The following is a 19,807-nucleotide window of genomic DNA, read 5'->3' on the forward strand; positions in this document are numbered from 1 at the left end:
AGTGATTTTTTTTTTTTTTTCGGAGAACTTTATTCCATAATTGATGCATACATATAAATTTTTTCGATTTGTTTATTTATTTTATTTATTTATTTTTTAATGTCTTGATTAAACTGTACAAGTACCTGAATTTCAATTAAAACAAATGATACCTACGCAACTGTTGTCACAAATAGTAAAATATCCAAAAATCATGGAAAACTATGAGGTAAAAAAACAATTTTAGATGGAATAAAATTTGTCAGTCATTTTTAACTATATTCGTCACGTGATGGAAGCAACAGAACTTAATTATCTCCCCTATCAACTTATTTCTTTTAGTAAGCAGTGATTTCACAAATTTTTTACAATTAATTTTTTTACATTATTGTTTTTCATAATTTTTGGATGTGTTACTATTCAAGACATGACAATTAAGTAGGTACCATTTGTTTCACTTGAAATTCAATATTTTTCCTGTTATAATATAGAAACGTTGCCTAAATTTTTTCCAGTACCTCACAAAGTTTTGATTTTTCTGATTCCTATTTATTACAACACTAGTTTTATTAATAGTCACCTTTGGAATAACATTCAAACAGTCTAAAGATATACACATCTTGTCCTTTTACATGGCTTGTTACATTTTTCTAATTAGTTTTGTCATTAAATTTGATTTCATTTTAATATTTAATTATGAATATAAAGGATGTGATTATACAGTTACCATTATGATTGACCTTTAGTAGCCATCTTAATACTTCTGTGTTTATCAACCTACGATTTCCAAAAAGTTATTCTGGTTTACCCGGCAGACGACAGGAAGAGCTGAAAATGGTCGACAAGTAGTTTTCTGGATATTAAGACATAATTTTCCAATATATTACTTAATGAATTTCAGTGGTTGTCACCATTCTTATCATGGGAAGGGAGGGTGTAACAATTTGTGGTTATTTGTAATAAGGCTTGCCTGGCTATTTCCACTATTCTTGGCATCTACCAGGCACACCCGAGTAACTTTGTGGAAATTGTGGGTCAATAAATGCAGAAGCCTGCCATCTTTCAGCCATTTTTTTTTTTTTTTTTTTTTTAATAGCGATTCTAACAGGAAATTCACATGTAAATTATTTTCTATTAAATATTTTGTTTTTAATCCATCAGACATGAATAAGTAAAACAAAATTATTTTTTTACTAATTTCCAACTTTTTTTTTTTTTTTTTTTTTTTTTAATAATTTGTCACCAGCAGTTAAATTTTGACAAATTGTCTATTTTACAATGCATACTGCAAACAGGGGGCATTTTTAGCAAAATGAACTGAAACTTCAATATTTTTTACCTATTTTGCATCACAAATTATGAATTTATTTCAAACAAAAAGTTGTTTTGATTTAAAATCCAAGTTAAAGAATTTAATTTTCTTGTAAATTGTCTAAAAAAAAAAAAAAAAAAAAAAAAAAAAATGAAAAAGGTGCCAATTTAACCTGCCTAAAATAAAATAAACCAAAATATGGAAAAATATTTGATATACTAACCTGTCATGGAATGGAGATATCATATTGCAAAACTCATTTAAATTGATCAAATTGTTTGTTGGGTTTTTTATTTTTATTTTTTATTTATATATATAATATAGTAGAAAACTTTACTGATTTATTAACGATAAACATTAAAGGTTAATTTTGATCTATCTGGGGATATTGGGGAGATATCCAGTGATGAATTTTAAAAATTGCAAACCAAATCAATCTCATAATTTTTTTTATCTTAGTTAAAAAAGGTTATGTAATTTTTGGAATTTGACATTTTTGTTCCATGGTGGGTATATATATGTATCAAGATTTTTCTGTATTTAGTTTTTTTTAATTAGGTAACCGTGAAAAATAATCCTTGACTTAACAATCACAGATCAACCTATAAACTAGACCAAGTTTATGCACAATTAAATATAATACTAAATGGATTCGCCAGCTTGCTATCGCTTATTTAGAATTGTACTTATTTAGGAAAAACAAAAAACAAACTTTTATGGTGTACCTACTTTGTCATGGCATGTGGATGTTATATTCCAAAAATCATAAAAATTGATCAAGTAGGTTTTTTTATTCAAGAATATCAAATTTTAAGATTTTTAGCAATTGAGTATTTTTTACCAGCCACATTGAATAAGCCCTTCATTCTGAAAATGTTATTAACAGGGAGGCAACCAGAGATGAATTTCGAGTTCATTCAAAAATGGTGACTGATTTCTGTCACATTGAGCAAGTCATAAAATTTGATTTTCTTAAATAAAAAAAACTATTAAATAAAAAAAAAATAATTCATCAAATAACGTGATTTTTGGAATATGCCATCTAAATAAGCACCTAATATTCAAATAACTTATTCAGAATAAAATTAAATAAATATATTAAGTAACTTCTTTACAGCAACTCCAGCTCTTGTGCACATTGTCACTAGTCATCGTTTTCTTTTGCCGTTACTCTGGATTATCAGAACATTATTTTATCATTATATTATTGGGAATAAATTGAAACTGTAAATTGGGATTAAAAGCGATATCGATATTTTATTTAAAAACTTGAAAGTATTTTAACTTATATTATTTGGATTTTTCAGACTGCTGTTCTCATCTTGAGTATTATTTTCGTAACACTTTGGTCGATGTAACCTTAGACCTTCTTCACGTCTATCTTGTAAAACTCTAAGAATATTTCTGTTGAACTCTGGAATCTGCACAGTTTCAAATGGAACTCTTTATTTAATTCAACAGTGGTAGCATGCTATTGGAATTCTGTGAAGATTCCCAAGTTCAACAGAAAGATTCCAGAGTTCAACAAGACACGCAAAGAAGGTTGGAGGTTACATCTACAGCATCTGTAAAATTAACGATCAAGATGGAACAACAGAATTCAAATAATACATCCTTGTCTCAAAAATTCAGAAATGTAATATTTTAACTTATATTTACTCTTCACATAGAAGTGTAAGACAATGAAATTGGGCGAGAACTCGGATGTAAGGAAGTCCATATTGATGGCAAAATTATTGAGGTTATTCATCGTTTTGTCACCATGATCATAGCATTGGCACACAGTGGGGTAGGGGTTAGTATGATTGTAAGAGCTAGCAGTGGACAGAAGAAATTCGGGGAATTTCTGCCATTACTAACCAGCAGAGCATCATCACTTTTGACCAAGGGAAGAGTCTATTGGGCCTATGTATGCTGTGTAATGTATGAAGGTGAAACCTGGCCAGCGAGGGTTAAGGACATGAGTTACATGATGAGAATGATGCAATGGATGTGTCATGTGAGTCTTAGACAGGCTTAGATCTGATGTTAGAGAAAAAAAATTAAATCTGGATAATATGGAAAGATGCATGTAGAACAGGAGACTTTGATGGTATGGTCACATTGAAAGAATGGGCGAGAATTCTTGGGTTTAGTAGATGTAAAACAATCGAGATAGCAGGGGGTGGGGAGGCCAAGAAAAGATGAGATCAAGTGATAGGCATGAAAGTGAGAGAAAAGTGGGATAAACTAACACTTATCCAGATTATAGATTAGTTTGGAAGTGAATTTCTAAAAGCTGTCCAATACATGCCAGCGTGTAAAGCAAACATGATGATGATTGACTTTTGTAGCAGTAGACGGTAGAAGATGGTACTATTTGTTCCTATTTACAATGCTTCCCCACGGGACAGTTAGACACCACGGTCGTTTTTTAACGTGGAGAAAAGGAACAAAAATACTGTAGTTTTTTTGTTTTATTTAGTTTTCCATTACCAAGTTTGTTTGTTTTTTTTGTTTTTTTGTTTGTTTTGATTACAGGCAATTAATAATTTTTTTCAATAGAACCTGTGAAGTTATTTTCAATTTCTTCAATCGGTTTCTACTTTATATTCAAAGAATGACACCAAGAATGTTACATGGTGCTTTTTTTTTTTTTTTTTTTTTACTTAATCTTCAAAATGCTACATAAAATTTTTAAAAAGTTTTATGTATTCAAGAAAAAATATGAATCATCTGCAAGTTATAATTTTTTTTTTTTTTTAATTATTTGGTGTTAGAATTGTTTTGCCTGCATTTTTTTTAGAATCAAGTAGCCATAAGAGGGACCATGTGAAAGTTGCCAACATTCCCAGTGAAAGTGGTGCAGTAGATCCGACGGAACTTGAACACGGTACGCAGGGTTGGCCATCCACAGCGTCGGTATCCACTGCACTGTCACCACCACCAATGCTCAGTCCCCTTTTAAAAAAGCTTGTTACTTGTCCAACATTCAAACTAATTAAAAAAAAAAACAGACAGTAAAATCTTTATAATGTATTTACTCATCATTAAATGCAAATTTCATATTCCAAAAAACACGCAAATTGGTCAAGTAATTTTTTTCTTGGTATTTATGCACTTATGTTACTGTGCTGAAATAATATTTAGAAAGCCATTCTTAACCTAGGGAGAGTTTTGTAATTATTCCATACTTTCATCTAACAATTTAATAAGATATTGTAAAACTTGAATTTAACTTGAAAATAGTATTTTTAAAACAATAGCATGGTAGCATAAGTGCATAAGCACCACTTTTTTTTTCTTTTTTTTTTTTTAAACTAAGAAAATCAAATTTCAAGAATAAGCTAGAGTTGGTGTTTTGATCTTAATTTTAAATAAAATGAAATTTAAATAAAATGAAACCATTTCATTCGAACTACCGAGATCAAAATCAGTCTTGTAATGAAAACAATTTACTATTAAAATTGTTAAAAATTGTAAAAACATGATTTTCTATTACAATTTACAGAATTTACTTGATCAATTTACGTGATTTTGGGAATATGACAATTTTGTTCTGTGATGGGTATATATATCATAAAAGATTTTTCTGTATTTATCTTTTTTAATTAGGTTGTATTCTGGCCAAGAACCAAAAACATTTATACATAATTACAGGAAATCTATGAAAAAAAAAAAATGCACTATTTTCTCGTCTGAAATATATGTTGCATGTGTGTTGTTGGCTGCCTCCAATTTCTGTCTGTTTCCATAAATGTTTGTTTATTAAAGTTATAATCTTTGTGATCAGTTTTAGGCAAACCAAAAAAAAAATTTTTGTTTTTGTGAGAAATCTCCGTTGATAATCATTGAAATTTTTTGTTTTATAATATTTAAAGTTTTTATAGTATTTAAAGTTTTTTATGATCATTTAAAGTTTTTGCTTAGTTCTTTGATTACTTTAATTATTATAGTTATTACCTGTTTCATCATTTTGTTTCATTTTAGTTCCATTTATTTATATATATATAGAATAAATGACAAAATGTTATATTCCAAAATTCATGATGTTGACCATCTTATAATTTATTCCTTTAATTCAGTTGACTCATACAATTCTTGACAGTATCTGTTTCGTAGTGCAAAATCAATCACTTAATTATTATATCAATCAGTGAATCTATTATGCCCTTAACTCATCAGAAGAAATAGCAACAGTCAATCCGTTAAAAGGAAATGAAGTATGATTTGACATGATTAAAATCTGAAAATTGCAAGAGAAGCTGCAAATACCTTTATATTTTTTCATTACGCCATATTATATATATATATATATATATATATATATATACATACGATTGCAGGTGATTTACTGACTAAATAGTTCTCCAATGAATGATTAAAAAAAAAATATACAAAAATTAATGTTTTTTTTTAAATCTCATTAGTTATCATGCCAAACCAGATATCAATTCACACTTATATTTTATTCATATTTTTATGAAGTACGTCACACGTATTTGGTTGAATAGCAGAAGCCTATCAAACAACTCGGCAAATACAAACATATATATAAGAACAAGTAAATAAAACATGTTAAAACACTTTGAAAAAAGAGTTAAAAACATTTAATTTTAAAAAAGGAAGCAAAAATTGACAGTTATTGCATAGGAAAATATGCACGCACACACGTTTACTTTTATAGATTAAACAAAAATATATATGTATACATAAATATATATGGAAACAATTTTGTGTTTACTGTAAACTTTTTATGCAACTACTATGCAAGTATAAATCATGTAGAATATCTGCATGAATATAATTACACGTAATAGTTAACTAAAGATGATCATCCCGTAAGAAAACCAAAAAAACTAATAGGGAATTAATTAAAATGAATGTTTAAAAGAATATGCAAATTAGGTAGGTCTTTTGCTAGTGAATACAATTCCACAACCCATATATAAGAAAACTGTATTTTCTTTTTAAATAAATAGAAAAGAGGGTTTTTAATATGAATATCAATACACACAAAAGAAAAACGAATTTATAGGAGTGTGTGTGTGTGTATATATATATATATATATATATATATATATATATATATATAATGGCGAGATAAGACACTGATAGAGTTCAGATGAAAAATCCTGATAGATATTACTTAAAGTAATACTTTCAAGGTGATCCTAGCCAAAAAGGAAAAGCTCAATATTTAAGAATAGAGCTATATATAAGTTTCGTGGTTAAATTTTAAATTCTGAAAAAACAACATATAGAGACATATATTCGATTTAAGAATTTGTTTGACAAAAGGAATATATAGAAGGGGTGATTTTAATTTCCTTAATTCATGGATGTTCAACAATGGCTCATATCATTAGAGGAAATGAAATGTGGTTAGCAAAATGTTCAGCTGCAAATGGATGCTATTTTGCTTATCAGCACAATTATTGGAAATAGTTTTTTGAGTGGTTGTGAATAATTATATGGAAAAAATTATACAAAAAGAGAAGTTGATACAACCTGGGTAATCCATTATCAGAAGGAGTCCAACGTCGTTCGGGGTTATAAATCCAGGTGGGCAGAAAATAATATTCCCATATAGCGAAAGCGTATTGCTCCTTATTGATTTTTCGAAAAATATACTGAGCAGCCTTATTCATTGTTGCGTTGAGTGTGTGTTGATTAATGCAGTCCAAATGCTTTCTCGGTGTTGCAAAAATGTATCCGATTTTGGGTGGATATACCATCCCATTGTAATTATCCTCGTGAGTAATAGAATTTGACCATTGAGTTATGTATGCAATGGACCTCGAAATCAATAGTATAGGTAGCAAAATAGCAAAATAATCCTGGAGATGATATTCAGAACGGTGCGTTGGACGGCTTGCTTCTGGTGTGAGTCCCGGTAGAAAGAAAGAAAGTTTGCTTTCTTGTTGATAGTGGGTGAGGGAAGCTTTTTAGATGAGGGAAAGAGGAGAGTGGGGTGAAGTAGAGAGGGTAAAGAGAGATGGGGGAGGGTTAAAATTGGGTGAGCATACAGGTTCTTAATGGAATTTTTTCGGTGGGGGAGGAATTGTATTTTAGTATTCTTTAAAAGGGTCGCCCAAGCGTATACATAGTATACACTTACGCACAAACATTGATCCATACCATGCATTCATAAATACAGACTTATATACACACATCCTCATACTAATGCATATGGGCACTCAATTACATATATACATATCATAACGCAAACACGCATATTAGAGAAGGGAACTACTTATACAACCGGGCGAATATGCATGCACGCGTACTCGAGTGTACAACTGCGCCAATATGCACGGCCGAACATCAAGTGTTATGTCTAAAAAGAGATAAAGGTGCGCACACTGATATATCTAACATGCAAATACAGAGATCGAGCATCTACCGTTAAAGATATATATACATCAACAAATGGTTGGGTTTATCTAAGATTCTATTTTAGAGAGGGGGATAATCCCCAATTGCCAACGCATTTATATGGTCCAGGGAGATATAGACAGTTAGAGTGTACTAATATACGGCTAAGGTGTGTAACTTTGTTAAATGTCCATGCTCACACAAACACACGCATATATATATATATATATATAAACATACATACATATGCGTACACACGCATGCATATATATATATATATATATATATATACATACATACATACATACATACGCATACACACGCACACACATATGGCTATGGTGTGTAACTCCGTTAAATGTCCATGCTCACACACACACACACACATATATATATATATATATATACACATAAACATACATACATACACGTATACACACACACGTGCATACACACATATATACACTACAGCACATAATCATGTGTATATACACTCCACACAAAACGCACGCCTACAAGCTCACACATATATATACACCCACATATATAAGGAAATGAAATTAATGGAGACAAGATCATGTACATATATATATATACACACACATATATATATATATATATACACACACACACACACATATATATACATACACACACTCACATATATATACACACACACATATATACACACAGATGTACACATACATATATAGACATGTACAGAAATAAACTTGCTCAAACATGCACATGTATAACACATATAGACATACGTAAATATTAACATAGCTACAGCGCATGCAACATCCACCCCCTCATGCGTGCATACATATACACTCATACAAGCGAGAATCCATATAGGGGCAATATGCTAAAATTAGTTCAGGTATGGTGACTTAAGTGGCTTTGAGCTGGCTATACTTGAATTTTTTTCTGTACTTGCATAACAAAATAAGCTCATTTTTGGTGTTTATCGTGGCTTTAGAATATGTTATTATTGCAACTGCTTCTGAAGTGCAAAGGTTGCAGAATTTGGATTTTTTAATAAATCCCATTTTAGCGAGTACGGAATATTCCTATATTGGAGATCTTTAATCAGAGTTGTTAGGGAAGTGCCTCTATTGTTATTTGGATATTCATTATTAAAGGAGCTTATATTTGAATTTTTATTTAATATAGTGCTGTATCTATGGGGTTGTTGAAAGGATTGTTCAATTATTTTTAAAAATTCCTTTGGTATATTAGTTTTTATGTTGGAGCTGTATGGTAGGTTAAACCATATGGATTTTTTTCGCCTTAATTTATTGCTATAATATATATATATATATAATTATAAAACTCATGTGACCTTGTAACGAGTGATGTAATCCACTTTCCGGTTTGACATCCAGTTGTGCATGCACACATAAACATTAACCCATAACAACATAAACAAATAAACACAAATCGCTTCTTTTGCAGATTTTAACCTGCGCACTGAAATATTAACGTTATTATTTCGAAATTATTATTTAACATGGGAAGAGTGGGGTGTTTTGCAACTATTCTTTATTACAACTATACTGTTGCTATTTTCTAACGACTAAACAACTTTTACCCATTGACAAACATAAGAACAATTGTAGTAAAGTCAAGACTACTACTACTACTCTCTATCCGTCTCTTTTTCTTCCTTCCAAAAATATAGGTAACTTTATACAAATAGGGAGGATTTTTTTTTTTCATGTTTGAGTGATCCGTCCGTGATTTTTCATTTTAATATACTTTCATAGAAATGTTTCTGTTATGTCAAAAAAAAACTTTACGTCACAAGTGTCACGCTCATACATGAATTCCATAGCTTATATAACATACTGACCCAACGGGTCGCGGGTAGTCTAGTGTGTGTGTATACATATATATATATATATAAGAACAAATAGTTAATAAAACATGTTAAAAAACACTTTGAAAAAGAGTTAAAAACATATTTAATCTGAAAAGGAAACACTTAATAGGTGGATAGTCCTTAATCCACAGAGTTTCGAAGAAATACTTTCCTTCTCATCAGAGGGTATGAATTAGCAAAATGCGGGATCGGATGTTGCATAAGAAAGTATTTGATCATACTAGCAAAATAATTTTTCAATGAAGGACTTGGGATTAAAAGATATATAAATAGGGCCCCGAAACAAGTGTCTGTAGATTACTGTTTTATAAAATATTTTTTTATGCCCAAATAAAAATATGGGCGATTTTCTAAGAAACAAGACCTTCAAGGTGGAGACGCTAAGTTAACCATATTATCGTTTAAAAAACAAAAAAAATCAACAACAAATCTATATAAAATATATTATATATCATTACTTATCTCTTCAGAAATGTGAAAATTAAACAATCTTATTTCACTTTTTTTTCTTTTTTTTAATCACATGGAAACATTAGACAAGTACACATTATATCGAATGCTTTCGTTTGTTAATTCGTACACGTTTTGGAATTTGCACTAACTTCATCATTGATCTTTTTAAAAACAAAATTATTATTCAAGCTTTCATACTTTGAAAATTCATATTTTTTTATGAGTTTATGATGTTTCAAATAATAAAAAAGAAACTGTTTAAATTGTATTGTAAAGCTGGTTTTTCTATGAAGCAGTGAAACCTCTCTTATCTCTCTCTCTCATATGTATATGTATATATTAGTATATTTGGGAAGCATTTTTTCTTTTATGCACATTTCATTAAATAGAACAGACAACTCTTGTTTTTCTTGTAATCCTCCTTTCCTTTTTGTCGGACTATTTTTCAAACGTTTTTTTTTTTTAAGTGAAAAAAGAAATTTCCCATAATCGCGAACGCTTTCGACCTCGATTGGTCATACTCAGGCGAGTAGTAAAAAAAAAAAATGAAATTGAACAATGAAAATAGCGAGATGAAATGAAAAGACGATTAAAATCGCTTAAAATCACTAAAAAAAAAAATCACCATATTTACCTCCTAGTTATAGAGTTAATTCTCCCGAAGATGTATTAGACATACTTGATTCAGTAAAACTGAAAAACGAACTTCTATCCTCACTTGACGTGGAAAACCTCTTTACTAATGACCCTGTTCAAGAAACTATAGGGATAATAATTAATAATATATATAATAATCCCACTCTTCCCGCACTTAAAATTAACCCTAATGCACTACGGAAACTATTGATTTCCTGTACCACAGAAATTCCTTTCTATGACTCCAATGGCAACCTTTATACCCAGGTTGACAGTGTTTCAATGGGTTCTGCTCTAGGCCCGTTGTTTTCCGAATTCTACATGACCAACCTAGAAACCAAAGTTTTTAATATGATATCAAAACCATCCATCTACATCAGGTACGTAGACGATATACTTCTATCAACGGAAAACTTAGACGAATTAATAAACATTAAAACCGCTCTTAAAAATAATTCCATACTAAATTTCACACATGAAACAAATATAAACAAGAGTATTCCCTTCCTCGATATAGAAATAAGTCGACACCGATAAATTTATTACTCACCCATACAAAAAACCTACCAGTAAGGAATCGTGGCTTCTTAATTACAAAAGCGAATGCCCTAATAGATACAAAATAGCTGTCGTAAAAAATCTCATCTACAGAACTAAACGTAATTCTTTCACCAACGAAATATTCTATAAATCACTTTCGAACGTAAAACAAACTAATTAATAACGGCTTCCCAAGTTACATAGTTGACCAGCAGATTAGACACTTTTTAACTACCATTAATAATAGTAATATACACGGACGAAAAAAACGCTTTGGATAATCACAGATTTCAAGGTAGTTCTACTAAAATAGCCATATTTTTCAAACCAAAGCACTTTAAGACTTCAAAATACTACTGTTTTGTTCGGAAATGAATATACTTTCAAATGAATTAATAAATATGAATGTAAACTGATAAAAATGTGAACGTCATAAAATGGCATTTTTCGGTAAGGTTTTGTAATGACCCTCCCTGATTTTCTAAAGGCCCGTACCATGATTGTATGAAGAATTTCGTCATGAAATTTAGGAAACAATCAGAAGAGGTGTTAATCTTAATACTGTCAAGTGTCAGAAATATTTTTGACCATTTTTTTTTTTGTCGTGTTAAAAATAAGACTTTAATATGATGAGTATTGAACATTTTGAAAAAAAATTTCATCGGACACCCACTAGTAAATAAATCATTCTTTTTTCTGTCTTTATCAATTAAAAGTATTATTCTATGTTGAGTAAGACCACGGTAATTGATAATAATTTAAAAGGACCTGCCCGAAAAAAAATGTTTCTATTTCTCAAGTTTAGTCAAATTAATTTAGTATTAGTAGCAGCAGGAGCAGCAGCTGCAGTATTAGTCACAGTACAGTATAGACAACACGCGTTCTTTAATTTTTATTCACAAACAAATTAAGAAAAACATGAAAATATGAATATAAATGTTCTGATATGTTTAATTAGAGCTATTTTGTTATCAGAATAACATTAGTTTAAAACTATTCGGTTTTCAGAATATATAATAACAACAATCCCAACCAATTCGGTATTATGAATCCATTATAATTTCTCACATTTCTGCTTAAATTTAAAAATATGTTTAAAAAAAACAAAAACTTTTGTAGATATATAGCTTGCATGCACTTTTATTCATTGCATTAGTTTTGAACAGCGAATTAAAACAATGTTTTACTACGAACAGCCACAAATGTTTTTTTTTGTTTTTTTCAAAATCAAGATGTATGAAAATCTCGTTTGTATTACTGTATACATAGATTTGAAAAAGTTGTCAAAAAACAAATATATAACAAATAAATGTTATCAAAGGCAAGATAAGTTACTTTTCTACCTAACTGGATATGTTTTTAGTGTTTATATTTAATGTAACATGTTTATTCAGCTCGAAAAACAGTGTTTACCAATATATTTGAAAATTTTAAATGGCGGCCAACTCTCTCTTTGAGGCGATAAGTTTGGGAAAATGAGTTATAAATAAAAAAAACTAGACAAAATACTGTTAGAAACTCGCTCAATATATGTTACCGTGACATAGGCGGATATATATTCGGTGGTTTGACTAGTTTTTTATTTTTAACTCATTTTCCCAAACTTACCGTGTGAAAGAGATTGTCGGCTGCCATCTTTAACTTTCCAATACATCGGTAAGCACTGTATGTTTTTCGAGCTGAATAAACATGTTACATTAAATAAAAACACTAAAAACATATCCAGTTAGGTAGAACTTATCTTGCCTTTGATAACATTTATTTATGTATTTGCTTTTTGATAACTTTTTCGAATCTATGTGTACAATAATACAAACCCCGTTATTTTTTTTCTACTTATTAAACAAAGGGTATTTTTAGAACCTGCTCCAGCATAGTATAAACAGCCTATGAAATAAACACTTTCAACCTTGAAAATAGAAATCAACAAATTTATGGAATTTTCTTTGAAATTTCGTAACGCAGTTTCTTATTACATTAAAACTAAATATAACATTTGCTGACTTATTTACCTGTCGAATACACACACACACATATATATATATAACTTTCTGTAAGATAGTTATTTGAAATTAAATTTTTGTGAAACTAAACGCCCCCCCCCTCTAATATTGTTTTTGTTGTTTTGGTTTCTGTCAAGTCTTCAGTATGTTCACACATAATTTTCCTTAGCTCTACAATTAATTCAAAGTCCGAATGGCAACCCTCCCCATATTCTCATTGCATAGACACCCTCTTAAAACCACACCTCGTCTTAAAAAAAATAAAACAAAAAGCATACCGGATTTATCTCCAATAAAAAAAAAAACAGTTAACTGCCCTAAAATGCTAGAATGACTTGTAATGGGGAATTATTTTACATTAAATTCTAAAATAATTTGTTTACCTTTCATTAAAGTTTTTCATGGCATTTCATACATAATTACCTAAAAAGGTAGAATCACATTTTGGAGGGGTGGTCAGAAGGAGTTGAGTGGGGTTAAACAGAAGGTGTTAATCTACAATAATACCAAAGAAATATTGCAATATATTCATTTTTAAATGGTCTTATGTTTAGATTTAAGTTTTTTGTACATAAAGCACATTACAATTCAACTTTGAGTTCTCCAACTTCTTTTCTATTTATGGATACATGGCATTTTTAAGGAATTGCTGCATATTTCTGCACATTTACTGCAGATTATTTGGAAACCATGAACTTTTTTCAGTCGCATATTCTGATTCCTTGTACAAAAATACACTTATATAGTAAATTTCATTGCTTAGTCTTGTGTTTTAACAAAGATATAACATTTTTACTGAAAAAGTAGTGTAAAAAATGTGACAAAATGCATATGGTCTTAAAGAGGGAAAAATATCCAAACATGTGAGGCACAAAAATAGTCATAACTTCCTTAATTTTAATCATATTTTTAAAATTTAAAAAGATTTTTTCTTAGCTCATCTCTTTCTATGTATATGTATATTGAAATATTTTAAGCTATTTCAATTTTTTTATGTGTATTGCTATTTATAATAGGAATAATAATGATGATAGCAGCGATAATAACATTAACGTATATTATTGTAACCAGATGCATGAGAATTACAAATTAGATGAAAAAATAATAAAAGATATCATACACAAACATGTCTTAACCACTGAAAAAAAACTCTAAAATAAGATTTATTATTTATTACAAAAAATTAAAACTAGCCAATTACTAATAAATAATAACCCTACGTCCAATGGCAGTATGCTGGAAACTAGAAATGCTGAGTACGTCCTTAAATGTCTCATAGGAGAATGTGCCTCCAAAAATAATTAATACATTGGCATGACTCGAACCAGCATCGCCCGTCGTTTAACATGTCACCTGTCTTCTCCGAATAGTTCAATCTATCAGCACCACATAGTACACCACACCTCTAAAACTGAATTTAGAGACATATTAATAAAAAAACATGGCCATTTTAACTGTCTTCTATTGCGAGGTGTGCCTCCCAATCTTTGAGGCATTGGTAATCCATTAATAAACCAACAATTAACCAGACTGAAAATGAAACGGAGGGCACGCTCAAGTGCTTTTGAGTATTTTAGTGATTTTAAGCGATTTTAATCATCTTTTCATTTCATTTCACTATTTTCATTTTTCAATTTCATTTTTTTATTTTTTACTACTTACCTGAGAGGATGACCAATGAAGGTCGAAAACGTTCGCGATTATGAGAAATTTCTTTTTTTACTCGAAAAAAATGTTCGGAAAATGGTCCGACAAAGAGAAAAGGAGGATTACAAGAAAAACAAGCAAGAGTTGTCTGTGTTATTTAATGAAACATGCATATATATATATATATATATATATATATATATATATATATATATATAGTAATTTATAAAATATATATGGCGATTAAGATACACTGAATATTCAGTGTAGCTTAATCGCCATAGTAATTTTATAAATTACTAACTAGCTCTACGTATTGAGCACTTTTGAAGTAAATACTTAAAGTTTACGCATAGATCTATACTTTCGTATATTAAATTTGTGAGTAAATAAAGTAGTTATATATATATATATATATATATATAGATATATGAGGCCAAGACAGGTAAGATGTAGAGAAAATCCCCAAAAAATGTTTGAACAACAGTTAATAGACAAAAAGGGTATACATTTTAATAAAAATATATTCTTTTCCCAAAAAAAAGTTATTCTGAAGTATTAAAATCAAAAGGCAGAAGTCTCGGTTCCAATTAAAAAAACAACCTTTTTGTAGATGGAGTAAAAAAAAAAATCGTCTTTTTTTTTTTTTTTTTCATCTTTACCCGATGTACAAAAAGGATGTTTTTTTTTTAATTCTGAGACTTCTGTTTTTTTATTTTATTCTTTCAAAAATTTTGAAAGGAATATATCTATATTAGAATATTTATTTTTTTCTGTCTATCAACTGTTCTTCAACCTTTTTTAGATTTTCTCTACTTTGAATTTCAATTTAACTCGTTGGATTTACCTGTCTTGGATTTGCACCTGGATATTACCAAATATGAGCTTCAACCTACAAATCTCCATTGACTTCCCCTACCTATTTGATATTCCAGAACTTTTTGTTGCTACTCCCATTGTGCTATACAATTTTAAAAACTTTTCTTTTTATGCAAATAAGTTTTTTATTCATATTTTGCAGCTTCATTTTATGCTTGAAATAGCATTTCATCATTATATTGTGATATTATCTTTCCTCTGATGAGAGGAAGGCATTCTTTAAAACTCTGCAGATTAAGGATTTCTTAATTTTTAATTTAGTATTCCTTGTTGGCTAATAAAATTTGTTGGGTTTTTTTTTTTCCTTAATGCAGATGTTTTAAAGTTTTAATTTTATTTTATTATATATATATATATATATAGGAAAAATAGGATAATAAAATTACAAATAAATAGCACCAAACTTTTATTATAAATTGTTTTGAAAAAATGATGCAAATAACTGTTTGGCTATTTCATTTCTACTATATACAGAGTATTTCAAAATATATTATTGATTTACATAAGAGTAATCCATTGTGAGGGTATTGTAGGTATGATGAATGAAAACAAACTTAATTATTTATTTAAAATTGAATTATTGAAAATATAATTTTTTGTAATCATTTACTTTTTGTTTGAATTAAATTGCTGATACTTTTTTTAGATTGTATTTTCATATGAGAAAGCAATTTTCTTTTCTTTTTCTTTTTTTAATTAATTTGAAATTTGATGAAGGAAGGACAAATTATAAATAAGAACCCATTTTCAAAAACTTGATAAAAAAAGAAACAAAACAAATCTTTATGATGTACATACCTATTATGGAACGAAGATGTCATATTCCAAAATCATAAAAATTGATAAAGCAGTTTTTTTTTTGTTTTTTTTAAGAATATGAAATTTATGATTTTTAACGATTAATAATTTTTGGCAGTCATTGTTTATAAATAAGGGTGAGACAACTCAATTCGAACTATCTACATCAAATCTAGCCTTCTAATGGCTACAATTTACTTTTCAAGTCACTAAAATTCTTTTAAAAAAAATGATTTTCTATATAAAAAAAAAAAACTGCTTCATCAATTTATATGATTTTTGGAATATAACATCTTCATTTTGTGATGTGTACACATCGTAAGAATTTTTCTGTATGTTTTTTATTTTTAAGTGTGATTCTAAATAAACAATGAAAGATGTACTATGAAAAACATGACTTGAAACATTCCGATGTTTTTATATATAATGTGATCGTTGCAAGACGTAGTTCCAAATGAATGTTTCCATTGGCAGTTTGTGGTTTTGTGCATTAGATGCAATAACTAAGCTGTGCCAGAATTAGTAATTGCTTGGGTGCTTGTTTGTATTGGTGATCAATTAAACCAACACATTTCAGGTGAAAACATTATTACATACTTACATGTCATGGCAAAATTAGTATAAATTCCAAAAATTATAAAAAATGATCCAGTAAAAAATAATTACAAGTAAAAGCATGATCCTGGATAGGACCTTAAACGATATCCGATAGTGAGGCCAATGCTTGTGGGCTTTGGGAAGTGTGGAGCCACCCTTTAATTGCCATTGCTCTCAGGTCCATTCAACTATGGGTTAAATAGAAACTGGATTGAAAAAATATATATATATATATATCCTATTAAAGTTTTTCTTCAAAATCACTGGATTCGGCATTAAATAACCAGAAAAGGGTTGATATGCCATAAAACAAAAACAACCAAACCAAATAAAAGCAGAATTTATCGAGTTTATTGTATGTTTACCAGTCTGGTAAACAAGGGAGATAAACCTTGACTTAAATTGATAAAAGTTCCTCATCAGTTTTAAACCATGTATTTCAGGATGTAATTGTAACCGATTTTTGTTGTTGTCATTGTTAAAACTAGGTTTAACACATCTACTACTGTATTATTTTTGGTAATTTTTTTGTAGTTTATACTAATTTTTGTCATGACATGTAAGTATGTAATGTTTTCACCTGAAATGCGTTGGTTTAAAAGGTCACCATTATAAACAAGCAACATTGCTTGTACACTGCACTTTATTTGCAAGATAAAAATCCTGCTGCTGACAATTTGGATGATATATATGAGATTAAAAATATTTGCTGCATATCAATTTTTTTCTTTTATTTACTAACCTGGGTGCCCGGGTGTTTGTGGGTGTAAAAGAAAAAAAAGGGGCGCTATAGTAAGCAGGCAGGCTTGAACCCGTGACATAAAGTGTTAAGATGACTTGCACAAATAGCATTAAACCTCCCATGAACGTCGTTTTTAATATGAGGAAAAGCAGTGTACATACAAAAACGTGCGCAGCCGTTTTGTCTTTTATGTATATGGATAGAAATCGCTTGAGACGAGGCATAAAGCAACTTGATATAAGAAGCTAAAAGGAATGAAAGATGGTTCATGCAAAGACAGATGCCTAATAACTTTAGTCTTAAAAAGACCAAGACTGTCGGTATCAGGCAAACAATCAGCAGGAATAGTTCCACAAGTCTGCAATTCTTGAAGACCAGTAGACCAACGAGCTGGAAAAAAGGAGGCAGAGAAAAAAATCAGAAAATTCTGTCATAATGGAACTTGTAGAAGATTCTATAACTAGCGACATTACATCTGTAAGAGAAAGCGTGCAGAGAATAGGAAAGAGGGCGGGGAGGCAACCATGTTTTCAGGAATTCATCGATGGAAGGTTGTGTAGTGAAATGCTTGTTGACATAACATTTAAATTCTGCATGTTTGTACAGTTTGAGGGAATTGGAGAAGGAAGGGAATTCCAAAGGCCAAAGAGGAAGGTCTAAATTCCTTTTCATTAGCGATAATGTTGATGAGATGGAAAATCGATGGAGAAGAGAAAACTGAATTTTATAGATTTCAAACATAAAAGTTGTTTGTAGCAGACATTTTATTACTATTTATTTATTTATTTTTTTAATGGAAATTGCTCCAGACAAGGCATGAAGCTATTGGATGTGCAGAATTAAAAAAAAAATTGGAAAAAAGGGGGGGGGGCAAAAACCTATAAGTATTAGATAGATAGATTCTAACCTGGAAAATAGCAATTCTTCTCCCTTTGTTAGAAATTATGGCTCATGAAAAGGTAAAAGACAAATTAAGGGAAATAAGAGTGTCATCAATGAGACATTTTTTTCTTTGTTACTAATTTTTTTGGTTTTCTTTTTTATGTTAGTGATATTTTGTTTTTCTCTAATTTTTACAGGTTGGGAATATCCTGGCTATGAACCGATTTGGTTTAAAAAAGAAACCGACAGGATCACTGGAAATTTGATACACGTGTACAGAGGAAACTATTGGGAATCTAAAGAAAAACAAGATTGGTCCATGTGCCCTGACATCTATCTGACCTCAGATGAAATAAGCCAAACCAAACCCTCATAACTGATAGACCTAATCACTACAAACTGCCCGACAACTAGACAACAATAGTTGGCCCTTTTCCCTAGTTCTTGTTTAATTCTGGCAAAACAAGGGAGATAATTCCGATCTCATGCTTGTATTTTCTAACAAATTGATTTAAAACATTTTTTCCATTAAAAAAAAAAACTTTGTTTACAAAAAAAAGACAATATTTTAAAGAATATTAAGAAACGATGACATAATGCAAACGATATTAACAAATAAAAATTAAGAAACAATATCAACATTGTTCTCGAATACATAGACGATATAAGAGAGAAATATTTGGCCCTTTTCTCATCACCTCGACATGAATTGGATCAAATGTAATTGCCCTGTTGGGTTCCTAACAGTTTCTGTATATTCCTCTCTCTGTATGACTATAAACCTTAATTTTGAATTGAAAAAAATTGGTTTCCTTTATTTAGATATATTTTTGTAGAAAAAATCGTAAATCTATTTGTCATACTTAATATTTAAGAATTTAATAAGAGCATTTAATTTCCCATGTTAAAATCGAGTTATCTCCTTTCGTCAGCAATAAACAGCATGAACTAAAGAAGGGCCAAATAGTCTATTATTACTATTAATACTACTACTACTACTATCACTATTATTATTAGATAAAGACAGAGATAAATGTTGAAATAAAAAATAAAAATTTTGAATGGAGAGAAAAAAATAAGTGAATGAAAAAAAATAT

General features: G+C 29.6%; 1 protein-coding gene across 7 annotated transcripts in view; it reads left to right on the forward strand.

Annotated features, from left to right (window-relative positions):
• The window catches only part of LOC145268357 (oxysterol-binding protein 1-like), a 273,488-nt gene extending 254,156 nt beyond the window's left edge, over positions 1-19,332 (forward strand). For all 7 annotated transcript variants that reach the window (XM_080123886.1, XM_080123889.1, XM_080123883.1 and 4 more), the window contains one exon: positions 18,908-19,332. In XM_080123886.1, coding sequence (XP_079980012.1) covers positions 18,908-19,086 — 179 coding nt within the window. In that variant the 3' untranslated portion in view covers positions 19,087-19,332. The remainder of the gene's footprint in view (positions 1-18,907) is intronic.
• Positions 19,333-19,807: the final 475 nt, after the last annotated feature.

This window comes from Euprymna scolopes, chromosome 43, assembly GCF_053919585.1.
Source record: "Euprymna scolopes isolate OS-2025 chromosome 43, ASM5391958v1, whole genome shotgun sequence".
NCBI lineage: Eukaryota > Metazoa > Mollusca > Cephalopoda > Sepiida > Sepiolidae > Euprymna > Euprymna scolopes.